This window comes from Oncorhynchus clarkii, chromosome 7, assembly GCF_045791955.1.
Source record: "Oncorhynchus clarkii lewisi isolate Uvic-CL-2024 chromosome 7, UVic_Ocla_1.0, whole genome shotgun sequence".
Lineage (NCBI taxonomy): Eukaryota > Metazoa > Chordata > Actinopteri > Salmoniformes > Salmonidae > Oncorhynchus > Oncorhynchus clarkii.
The window spans coordinates 39,336,240-39,348,964 of record NC_092153.1 but is presented as its reverse complement, the minus strand read 5'-3'; the positions used below and the strand labels follow the sequence as shown (position 1 = coordinate 39,348,964).

The 12,725-nt window shown below is 41.5% G+C and overlaps 1 protein-coding gene across 1 annotated transcript in view; it reads right to left on the bottom strand.

Moving 5' to 3' along the window:
- LOC139414228 (A-type voltage-gated potassium channel KCND3-like) overlaps positions 1-12,725 on the bottom strand; it is a 115,573-nt gene that overhangs the window by 14,424 nt on the left and 88,424 nt on the right. Inside the window, exon 2 of the mRNA XM_071162124.1 lies at positions 5,237-5,405. Within this exon, the coding sequence (XP_071018225.1) occupies positions 5,237-5,405 (169 nt within the window). The remainder of the gene's footprint in view (positions 1-5,236; positions 5,406-12,725) is intronic.

The window sequence follows — 12,725 nt, the reverse complement described above, 5'->3', positions numbered from 1 at the left end:
GACAACCTAAGACACGAGTGCTGCAAGGGTATTTGATAAAATAAGTGAAATTGCATTTGTTTCGAAACTGCATTAGTTTTCCCTAAATTGCTATTGCTTTGGACCTAATGCATTTGTGACAGTATTCCTTAGAACTACAGTACGTGTGAAGACAATGCGTCTTGGGTATAATTTAAAATGTTGAGTTAAGAAGGGGAGTGGGGCTATGATGCACAAGGTGTGTCTCTCTCCAAAATGCGCTCTCTACCATCACTTTGTGTGCATTCATTGTTTCATAACTTCATTGTGTGAATTGTTTGCCCTTTGATTGTTAGCGTCTATGAATTCACCATTACATACAGTAAGTACATCACCAGTTGTACATTTACCGTTAATTCCCACCATTTTTATCAACAATGTTTCTTTCGTGTTACAGTCATTTCTGTTAATGCATTCAATATATTATTAATACAGTCGTTTACCGTTATCATTGTCAGAGTGGACACTTGTTTGAAGAGCTCGTAACCTATGCTACACTTGTGAGAATCAACGATTGAATTCCATTGTATTTTGTTTGGAGTGATCCTGTCCATGTTGAGTAGGGACACACACCTGATTACGTATAGAAGCAGGTTATCTGGCCTGCGCACAAATGTGTAAAGGTGCCCATTTAGGGATGTCTGAAAATATTTTGGATTAACTCACCACCACTAATGCGCTGTGGAACGTCTCAAAGTATTTTTTCTTCACCTCAAACAGCAAGTGAACAAAGTCTGTTTAGACATACATTAAACCAATCAGGATTTTTCTTTGCTGGTCTTTGGGGAGATACATCTAGCTAGCTAAGTCAGCCATTGGCTAGGCCATCAGAAGCTAATAAACTGTATTAGGGCAAAATTTGGCTGCAGCAGGTCTGTTGGCTAATTTGTTAGCTTCTCCCTTTTCAATAATAACTTTCAACAAGAAGTTTCGTTTAAAATGATCTGGTGAGTGCAACTGTTTTTTATTGCACGCGCTTGCTGTTGTTAGCCATCTCTTTGAAAATAATTTGTGTGTGTGTGAAACATTGTTGCATTTCAAGTGGAACTGACAGCATTTTAGCTAAATGAAATCTTATTAAAATCGGTTCATTTAAACCCCCAGGAAGAATATGACTCTTTTTAAAACATTTTCTGACAAGCGACCACTTAGATATGGTCATTTTCACATTTTCATAAATTCTTACAATTTTGGGGAATTACGTATGCTAAAGGCATTTGTGAAAGTTCTACAGCAATAGAGTGGGAAAGCGCTGTGCGTTGGACAATTAATAGACACTGTAGTAAATAAAACGAAATATAAACATCTGTCTTGTCCAGGACTGGAGTCCACACAGACCGGTGCGCTATAGCCAAACAGAACTACTGTAGCTCTTTATACAAACAAGCCATTTGCCACACGGCCTGCCATCATTCACTTTGAACTGGAATGTGTGTTTACAGGCAGTTGCAACAGCGCGACTTTATAGCATTAAAACGCATTTGCCAAAAGCCACAAAATACACCCGAATGGATTTCTGCAAATATGCAAACACCACGGGAGTGCTCTTACATTTGGGAACTTTACAGTCCTATTGATCAAACAACCATGAAAAGGTAGGCTCTCTCTCCCTCAGTTATGCATATCAACAACAACAACAAGATCAACAACTAATCCTAGCCAGAGCAAGATGAGCTAAAATCTAACGAAGGAACATTAGACAAACCCTCTCAAACTTGTTCAGCTAGTTGGCTGTCAACATTGCACTGATAAACGATGGGGAATTGTAGCCTCCTCGTCCTTCTGCAGCTTGCCTGCCAATGCAAGCATGTCCCAACCAAGCACACAAGCTAGCTACTTCAAGACACAAATGAGAGAACACCTCACCCTGACCATTTTACTCACACTAACAGAGCTGGTTAGGCTGTTTACATGTTATCTAGAGCGTTCTTGACTAACTATTACTTTTTGCCTATGTTTACTGATACCGGTCATATTCAGCGGGTGTTGCACGTTTGTAAATTCATCAGTTGTTCTGCACTCTAGTACACTCAGACGAGAGTGCTCTGAAATCGGAGTAGAGTGGTACATAGCCAGAGTGAATCTTCCCGAACGCAAGAGATATGCTAACTGGATAACAGCCGTTCAAGTTCTGGCTAGCTAACCACATGACATCTGCATCTCTAGCTGTGTATAGTCACCGAAAAACGATTTGAGGGGAAAAAGTCAGTCACTCATCCACTCCTCAATGGCATGACATCCTCCTAGCAGCTAGCCAGCTATCTAGCTAACGTTAAGCTCTGTGTTTTTAGCTCGCTACGTAAATAGATATGCTAGCCTTATGACTGACTTGTGATCATTGCCCTTGCTAGTTTGATTGTATTGACATTCCCAGCCTTAGTTACATTCGTCCGTTTTTGTCCAGAATATTGAGTCATTGAAAGTTGAAACATTGAAACTGTGCATCCCAAATGGAGGCAGCAAACAGGCCAGCTGTGATTTACAACCTGGTTGCAATATTTTTTGGACTACCAACAAATGTATTGGTGAATCATATTAAATCACGCATTGAACTGCATCCATCTATGCCTTAGTGTACGCCATGGAACATTGAGTCAAATATAACCTATTTTTATAACCTCTTTTTTTTATAAAAAAAAAAAAAACGTATTTCTCCATTATTTTACCAGGTAAGTTGACTGAGAACACATTATCATTTACAGCATCAACCTGGGGAATAGTTACAGGGGAGAGGAGAATGAATGAGCCAATTGTAAACTGGGGATAATTAGGTGACCGTGATGGTTTGAGGGCCAGATTGGGAATTTAACCAGGACACCAGGGTTAACACCCCTACTCTTACAATAAGTACCATGGGATCTTTAATGACCCCAGAGAGTCAGGACACCCGTTTAAGGTCCCATCCGAAAGACAGCACCCTACACAGGGCAGTGTCCTGTCACTGCCCTGGGGAATTGGGATATTTTTTAGACCAGAGGAAAGAGTGCCTCCTACTGGCCCTCCAACACCACTTCCAGCAGCATCTGGTCTCCCATCCAGGGACCGACGCTGCTTAGCTTCAGAAGCAAGCCAGCAGTGGTATGCAGGGTGGTATGCTACTGGTGAACTCAGAGTTGGTTATGTAGCATAAACTGGGAATTTGATATTTTTGACTGATATTATGATTGTCTGCTTGTTCCATATCGGCAAAGTATTTAAAACACTTAGTTCCACTTTAAACTTTAGGTCACCGGTTACTTTGTGCTTAAACATGACATGTTATTTGCAGTGGGAAGTAATAGTTGTACATTTCCAATGGTTGTGTTTTTGTATTCTTATGATTGGGACCTACTGGCTTATGTACATATTTATGGACTGCTTATCCTTTAACATCATGCTGTGTGTGACTGATGTCTTTCCGTCAGCCTCATACAGTGGTGAAGTGGTGCCTGGAGAAGTAGGTGTACTCAAATTTTGCAAAACAATTCCCAAAACAGGCTGCCAAGGAAAGGAACCCCGTGGGAAAAATTTTAAATGTTTCTTTTAATTTTTGTTATTTTAACATTTTTTTACCCCCCAATTTCATGGTGTCCAATTGGTAGTTACAGTCTTGTCTCATCACTGCAACTCCCGTATGGACTCGGGAGAGGCGAAGGTCGAGAGCCGCGCGTCCTCCGAAACACAACCCAACCGCACTGCTTCTTGACACAATGCCCACTTAACCCGGAAGCCAGCCACACCAATGTGTAGGAGGAAACACCGTACACCTGGCGACCGTGTCAGTGTGCACTGTGCCCAGCCCGCCACAGGAGTCACTGGTGCACGATGGGACGAGGACATCACTGTTGGCCAAACCCTCCCCTATCCCGGACAACGCTGGGCCAATTGTGCGCCGCCCCATCGGTCTCCCCGTTGCGGCCGGCTGCAACAGAGCCTGGATTTGAACCCAGAATCTCTAGTGGCACAGCTAGCACTGCGATGTAGTGTTTTAGACCACTGCGTCACTCGGGAGGCCCCAAATCCGAAATGTTTCTGTACATTTTTCTGATTTTTACTATCAAAATCACACTTAAATTATTATTTTCTTTAAATTAAAGAATGCTTAAACCACATTAATCTGATTGGGTGGGCCTTTCAGGGCCTGGCTCCCCAATGGGTGGGCCTGTGTTCACCCAGGTCCATCCATGTCTACGCCCCTGATGCAAACAGCTCATGATGACAATTGCGCATCACAAATAGCCTACTAACCAACACTTAAGACTAAACTTTTTGAATACCTGGTTAGCATACCCATTGTTGCCATTTACTGGTAAATATCATACGTTGAAACGTCTTTCCTACCCTACCGGCTACTGATGTCATTCTTCTGTGTTCTGCTCCATGCCAAAACCAGTTGAGAGCTGCATACTCCTGCTGCCTGCAGATGATATTCCTCTGAAACTAGGCTACAGTATGTGTGTGGCGCGCAAGTGAAGTATTCACGTGATTTGTGATTGTGCAGGCTACTTTGTGCATGATTTCTCTGTTGTACTACATACTTGATAAGTCCTATACCTCCACTACACTACTTTGATATGCATAAGTAGGGATTAAGTAGTGAGTATACGCAATGCCAACTGAAAAAAAAAGGGTATACGGTTTATACCTGCGTATGTATACCCTCCACTACACCACTGGCCCTTTGTGTTGTACAAAAAGTGCACTCATCTACATGAGTGTGGCGGTATTACGGTTGCTGTCCTTTCAGAATTCTTTCAGAACCTGTCATACACTGAAGGCCTATAGGTTCGCTTAAGTCTGTTATTAAGACACTAACGTTTCAGTCGACCGCAAAGCGGTTTCACACACTGACTGAATGGAAGCAGAGTTTTTTACCAAGATCGAGACACTAGATATGTGGTCTCCAGTACTACAACACTGGGGACAGCCCTGTGGAGGGTTCTCTCTCCAAGGGACTGAGAGAAAAAACAGCAGGGTGTGAACAGTCTGATGGTAAGTATTAAAGTACTTCTTTGCCGTCGCCATTAAACTAATGATGTTTTGCGTTAATGGTGGTTTGATTGTGTTATGCTGGACCATGGGCATGCAGATCCATTCTGCGACCCCAACAGTTTCCAGTATGGAACCGCTCACCTCTGTCTGTCTGCAGCATCAGGGGGGCGAGGGGTGTCGTATCCACACACACACCTCGCCTCCCTACAGCCGGAAGCGGGTCCTCTAATAAGTGAATGGTGTTCACCTGTACCTTCTGCGCACGCCGTTTGTCAGCTCTCTGGTTCTGGTGATAGATTCGGCTAAAGTTGGACACGATGACGGGAACAGGCAGGGCGATTACCAGCACCCCGCTCAGAGAACAGATAGAACCAAAGATCTTCCCCGCGATCGTCTTGGGCACCATGTCCCCGTAACTACAGCAAGAGAGAAAGAGAGAGGGAGAGGGGGGGATAAGAGAGGGAAGTAGGGAAAGATGAAGTACTGTATTGGATACATTTAAAATGCAGTCTACAGTTCTCACACCGTACGTGTGGCCATCCAAAGGGTTAGCTTCTGTGTGTGTGTGTGTGTGCCTGTGTGTTGAGATGCTCTCTACCGTTTGGCCAGGGGTCTAAACCCATATCAGCAACTCCCTATTTCATTCCCAGCCTTCCCTTTTGTTTCTTTCTATGCAATTACATGTTACTCTCTGTTTCCTAGGCTGGGGCTAATTTGATTACACAGGTGGAGGAAGCAGTGACAGGCAGGCTCAGTAAGAGGTGGGGAGAGGCAGCGAGATAGAGGCGCTATCTGGGCTGCTCAGGCAGGGCACAACAAAGTCATGCCAGCGGGCAACGTGCCAGGGAGGTGCCAGTGCAGGTCCCCTGTTGTGAGCACAGGGGAACAAATCACTTTATCAATGGGCACTTCAGGTACAAGCTCTCGTGAAGGCAAGCCATATCAGGTGTGTGTGTGTGTGTGTTTAGGGGGGTTAGGGTGTTGAGTGTTGGCAGACCTATTCAGAATCAATAAACCAGGAAAAGCCCTGTAATGCAAAAACCAGTTGTAGAGTTGGGAGAATGGCTGCAGAGACACACAGACACAGACCGGGTACATTACACTTGGTTTGACTTTCATCCTCTCATCTTATTTTACTAGAGTACTCATGCCAGACACATCCTTTGACTTAAAGGTCCAAAACAGCCATTTTTATATCAATATCAAATAACTTCTGGGTAACAATTAAGTACGTTGCTATGATTGTTTTCAGTTAAAATGGTCAAAAATAAACAAAAATAGCTTCTTGGCAAAGATCAATTTCTCAAGCAAGAATTTAGCAAAGACTGTCCGGGAGTGGTCTGAGTGCGGAGGGGAAAACTGAAAACTAGCGTGATGCCACCAGGCAGGCCAAAACTCCATCTTACCAAATTTCAGGTAGTCTTGTCAAAAAGCTCTGAGGTTGGAATAATACTGTGAAAATTATGATAATGCCGTTTTAGTGTAAGAGCGGTTTGAAAAGACTACCTGAAATGTCTGCTTGTTTTGGTAAGATGAAGTGCACTGGGCCTTTAAACTTTCCTCCCCTCTGCTTCCTGCAGAGATTGGACTCCTAACAGATAGCCCATAGGCTGTTGACTTCACTGCCCCTCAGGGGACTCTCCGGGCCTGAAGGAACACCACTGATGTGGGCGCTGGCATCAAACCTTTCCTGACGGGCATTATCTCACACGCCCTCTCCATTTCCAAATATCCTGTATGGCCTGTCATCTGCAGGCTCCCCCTGCCTACCACTCTCACTGTTAACCGCCCGCCGACTTCCAACCTCTGGAAAATAGAAACACAATTCTGCCAGCTGTAGAAATGTGTGTGAGCAAAACTGATGTTCCCTCAAATCCTTCCTATCCCTTCTTGCAGTATTTGAAGTTGACATTCTCCTTTTTCTCTGAGCTAAATGGATGGCAAAGGGTATGCTTTAATAATAACCAACAGGTACTCCTAAAAAAAGACAGCTTTCTTCTACTTTCTGTCTTGTGCTCCTTTTTCAGAGTCAAGCGTTTTAAGTCAAACCTTTTAAGCGCTCTCAGCCGCTAGGCTATCTGCCGCCTACCACCTTTCCATATAGCGCACTACCTTTGACCAGAGGTCTGTCTATGTGCAATTTATGGGCTCAGGGCTAAAGTAAAATATCCAGAATATGGTGTAATTTGAAATGCAGCCAGAGTCATAGAATCCTTTCCCATCAATCTCTCAGCTGTCAGAATGGAGTCTCAGAGCTGCAGCATCTCTGAAGCATCGAGACGGGCATGTTGTGTTGTGTCCTGGCTGTCAAGTGGTGGATCTCTCAGTCCGTGCTCTCTGTCTTTCTGTCTGTCACTCTATTATTGATGACACCCCCTCGGCTCTGTCTCTGCATGACATCTCTACAGTCAGACAGAAATGTGAAAAAAATAACCCCTCACGAATAGTTGTTTTCGCTCTCCCTCTCTGGGTTTAGTGAAAGAAAAGTAGGCATTTTGAACATTTCTGGCAGTTCTGATCGGGTCAGTTTAATTTCTTTACTTTTAGACTTCTTTTAGACTTTACAAACCAACCATTTACAAAACGGCAACAATTATATTGGAGGTGTCTTGGAACTCAGGGCTAAAGTAGTTCAAGGGAACTGTGAAACAGTAAAGTCAGTACTGTGAAGCAATTTGACTGAACTACAGTGTGATTTTCAGACACAAATACATGAACTAGCATCCATTCAACACAACCATGGAAGATGACAGAAGGAATTAGGAGAGAGATAAACAAACAGCTACACTGAGAGAAAGAGAGAGGGAGAAAGAGAGCTCCTAAACCACATTGTGAATGTCACTGGAATGGAACCTCATTATAATCAAGTGATTATAATTCATCAGGAAGTTAGCAGAAAATTAGACCTTTGAACATGCTAATTTATCCAACTCATACAGGTCAATAAAGTGAACATGTGGCAGAGCAAATGGTCTATGGTTAAGATTTTTGAGCGAATGAGCTTCTTCGAACATTATATTGGCATTGTGGGATGATCCATATTGGTATTTTGTATTGTATTATCTTTACAGAGGAATGAGATGAGGATGATGGGGACAAGGAAGTGAATTGTGAAGAAATGTATTCGGTCTGTGTCCGAATTTTATCAGTCCAATTTCTTGGTCTTCATTAAAGAAACGTCTGCAATTGTTTCCACGTCAAAATTGAAATCGTTTAAAGTGGGTTCCTCTTGATTGTATTCTGACGAACATTAAATTATCTAAATTGAATAGGTCACAGCATTTCAAAAAGAAACCGCACAACCAAAACAATCCATTTAACTCACTGATTGTTTGGGGACCGAATGAAAGCAGTGGAGATCGGTCAAACATAGTTACAACTGTGATGTGCTTAAAGATGCAGTCTGGGATCTTAAGCACTAACAAATTCGTAACATATTGGATGAAGTAGGACACAAATGTGCACAATTTTTAGGGACTCGTTTTTCCTCGTGAACACTACTTTCAAAACTACTAGCTGGAATTCTAAACTGCTCTGGAGCATCACTAATCAAAACTCTGTTGCCATGAGTGTGTCATTGGGATTTCAACTACTGTGACAAGTAATCATACATATTCACATACCATGAGAGTTACAACAGACTAGCATGAGAGTTACAACAGACTAGCATGAGAGTTACAACAGACTAGCATGAGAGTTACAACAGACTAGCATGAGAGTTATAACAACGACTACCATGGGAGTTATTATAACATAGACTAGCATGATAGTTAGAACATAAACTACGATGAGTTATAACAGACTGAGATGAGATTTATAACACAGACTAGCATAGGTGTTATAACATGGACTAGCATGAGAGTTATAGAATATCATGACAGTTTTAACAGACTACCAAGAGAGTTAACATAGTGCTAGTCTATGGTAGTCTAACAGACTACCAAGAGAGTTATAACATAAACTACCATGACAGTTTTAACAGACTACCATGAGGTATAACATGGACCACCAAGAGAGTTAACATAGACTAGCATGTGAGTTATTATAACATAGACTAGCATGATAGTTATAGCATAGACTACTATTAGTTATAACAGACTACCAAGAGAGTTATAACAGACTAGCATGATAGCTATAACAGACTAGCATAATAGTTGCCTATTTAAATAAGAGGTTAGATAAAATAAAAACAGTTGTAATATATGCTACCAAGAGAGTTATAACACAGACTAGCATGCAAGTTATTATAACATACACTACCTTTCAAATGTTTTGGGTCACTTGGAAATGTTCTTGTTTTGAAAAGCTACTTTTTTGTCCATTAAAATAACATCAAATTGATCAGTAACACAGTGTAGACATTGTTAATGTTGTAAATTACTATTGTAGCTGGAAACGGCTGATTTATTTATGGAATATCTACATAGGGGTACATAGGCCCCTATATCAGCAACCATTACTCCTGTGTTCCAATGGCACGTTGTGTTAGCTAATCCAAGTTTATCATTTTACAAGGCTAAGAAAACCCTTTTGCAATTTCACAGCTGAAAACTGTTGTCCTGATTAAAGAAGCAATAAAACTGGCCTTCATTAGACTAGTTGAGTATCTGGAGCATCAGCATTTGTGGGTTCGATTACAGGCTCAAAATGGCCAGAAACAAAGTACTTTCTTCAAGTCTATTCTTGTTCTGAGAAATTAAGGCTATTCCATGCAAGAAATTGCCAAGAAACTGAAGATCTCGTATAACGCTGTGTACCACTCTCTTCACAGAACAGTGCAAACTGGCCCTAACCAGAATAGAAAGAGTAGTGGGAGGCCCCGGTGCACAACTGAGCAAGAGGACAAGTACATTAGAGTGTCTAGTTTGAGAAACAGATGCCTCATGGGTCCTCAACTGGTAGCTTCATTAAATAGTACCCGCAAAACTCCAGTCTCAACGTCAACAGTGAAGAGGCGACCCCGGGATGCTGGCCTTCTAGGCAGAGTTGCATAGAAAAAGCCATATCTCAGACTGGCCAATAAAATAAAATATTAGGATGGGCAAAAGCAGACAGACACTGGACAGAGATATGGCTTTTTCTTTGCAACTCTGCCTAGAACTCTACCCAGACAGCTGTCAGTACATGGTCTGCTATGACCATTTCATCACTGGTAAATCAAGTCAGAATTTCTCTCTCTTTAGAGTTTAGTTTAGCTGTTATGCTAACCAGGTGTTAAAAAAAAAACACTACAGTAAGTTAGCTTGTAGTCTAGTGATTAGCATGTGTCGCATGAGTTTCAAGTTTAGGGAAAGCTATCTTATCACCATAAAAATGCCTCTTTATATTATGACAAACAAAGGATTGCATGCCTCTATCATCCCATTTGCAGACTAATGCAAGCCTACTATTCCTAATGTAATGAGTAGATTGGATTGTGATAATATAGGCTATTAATAAGCGCGTAGTCGCATAGGCTATATCAGAGAAGTTTCTTTCCGTTGCACAGGAAGACCTTGTCTTGAATGCAACCATGTAATCTAGGCCCGAGAAGGGGTCCTGGCTAAAAGGGATCAAGCTTTTGTCAAATTAACGTAAAGTCTTTTTTTTAAATAGCATTTTAGATAACCCTAACCCTTTTCCTAACCTTAACCTAGATGTAATCTTTATGTGAATGAATGAATGAATGAAATGAAACACAACCGAACACTTAAGTGCCCTGATGGTGTAGGTGACCTGAGGAAGTGATGTTCTAACATCAGGAGTGCTTTTCATTTGTTTTATGTCCTACTGTAGGTTCAACCAGCTGACCTCTTATCAAGACATCCATGTCAACTGGATTCCCACTGTGAAGATGAGCAATGCTGCAGCATCACTTCTACTTCGTCCTTTTCCAGATATGAAAGGAGACATCCCTCAGTTGTACAATTTGGTTTTCATACTGTATGCTGTGCTTTGGTCAACCTAAATGATTCTGTTGTGTCATTTGTGTAGAGAGCACCTTCACCTTCTCGCCGTGACAAAAATGCCCCTTTTAAACCATATGAATACATCGAATGTAATTTTGGAACGTGTAACATACTATTGTTTATGATGTTGTAAACATACTGTACTTTAATAATATGCTATATTGTTGTACGGTGAAAAGAAAAGTATTTTGTCATCTCTGCCTTGCCTAGCTCCATCGAAAAAGCTGTATTTTTTTTATAGCCCAACTATTTTCTTTCTTTTACAATTTAAACACATTTAGCATAGACGATGTAATTGTTGTGGTAGTCTGAGGCAAACCATCTTCATTATTACAGTAGCACATCCAAGTACCAATCAGACCTTTTGGGAGAAAAGTATCTGGTATTGAACTTGGTGGTAGTAGTTGTGTGTATGTTTTAAGATAAGGATTCCGTCATCTCCTGCTTCCATACTTTTCACCACCTAGATTACAAGGATTGGATTTGCACTAAATCCTTTCATGTCAACACAAGGCATGTACAAAATCCAGTATAAAAGGATTAGCCTCATATACATTATCTGCTGGTATCGTTTTTAAAATTGAGAACATATAGCTGAACACTATGTAAACGATGTGTGAGTTAAGCTATTCTCTGCTTCAGATGCACAATGTCAAGGCTGCATTGCAATTGTCCATAAGCCTAATGCCATCATATTGTAGGCCAGTGGTTCCCAACTCCGGTCCTCGAGTACCCCCAACAGTACAGTTTATTGTAGCACCGGACAAACACACCTGAATCAACTTGCCAACTAATCATTAGGCCCTCTGAGTTGAATCAGGTCTGTTTGTCCGGGGCTACAACTAAAATGTGTGCTGTTGGGGGTACTCAAGGACTGGAGATGGAACCCATTGCTGTAGGCCTATGGCTGCATCAGCTGCAAAATGGGTTCACATGGCTGATAGCCTGAAAAATAGTGACAATCAAATAACACTAATTGGAGAGCTCATGACTGAACAAAAATGTCATGTTCATTTGAGAATACAACACAGAAACCGACAAATTAGAGACAGATTCCCTTCCTCTCTTTAATGCAGGATTGTGATCTATGATTAATCAACATCGACACAAGTTCATCTTGAATAATAGTTCACAATTAAAACAAGTTAAAACACTTCAAAGAATCAACACTATTTCACATCATTTCCAAAAGTGTAAAAGTAAGATAACTTGTATGTAAAAGGTTAGACATTTGACTAACAAGACTATTATTACTAAAGGATCATTTCAGGTGAACAAAAAAAAAAGTCCAAAACAAAGGTGGCCAACCTCGCTCCACTGATTCCTGCTCTACAGGGGGGGAGGGGGGGCAGACTTCTGTTCCAGCCCAGCAATAGCACACTTGATTACTAACTAATTAGGTTTGTTACATTGAATCAGTTGTGTTAGTGCTGGGCTGGAACAGAAGCCTGGACACCCAGGGGGGGTTGGTCTGCTCCAGTTGTAATAGGTTTATATGTGTTACTTTTAAACCTTATTTTTTTGTTCACAAAATGTAGCTACACATATAATCCATGTACCCTTGTTCTCTTGGAACATTCATTGGTACCTCTTCATCTGCAGACAGGGTTTTACAGCTCTCTGTATCAGAGGACAGAAAACATCCCAAAAGAAACAGGCTGCACTATACTCAAATTAGACAGCACTGAATATCATGTATCATTTCTGGCTTCAGTTTTTCTCGCTAGGGATGGGAATTTAAGAATATGTTCATAATGTCCTCCCACAAAAGGTACTTGCCCTATCCAG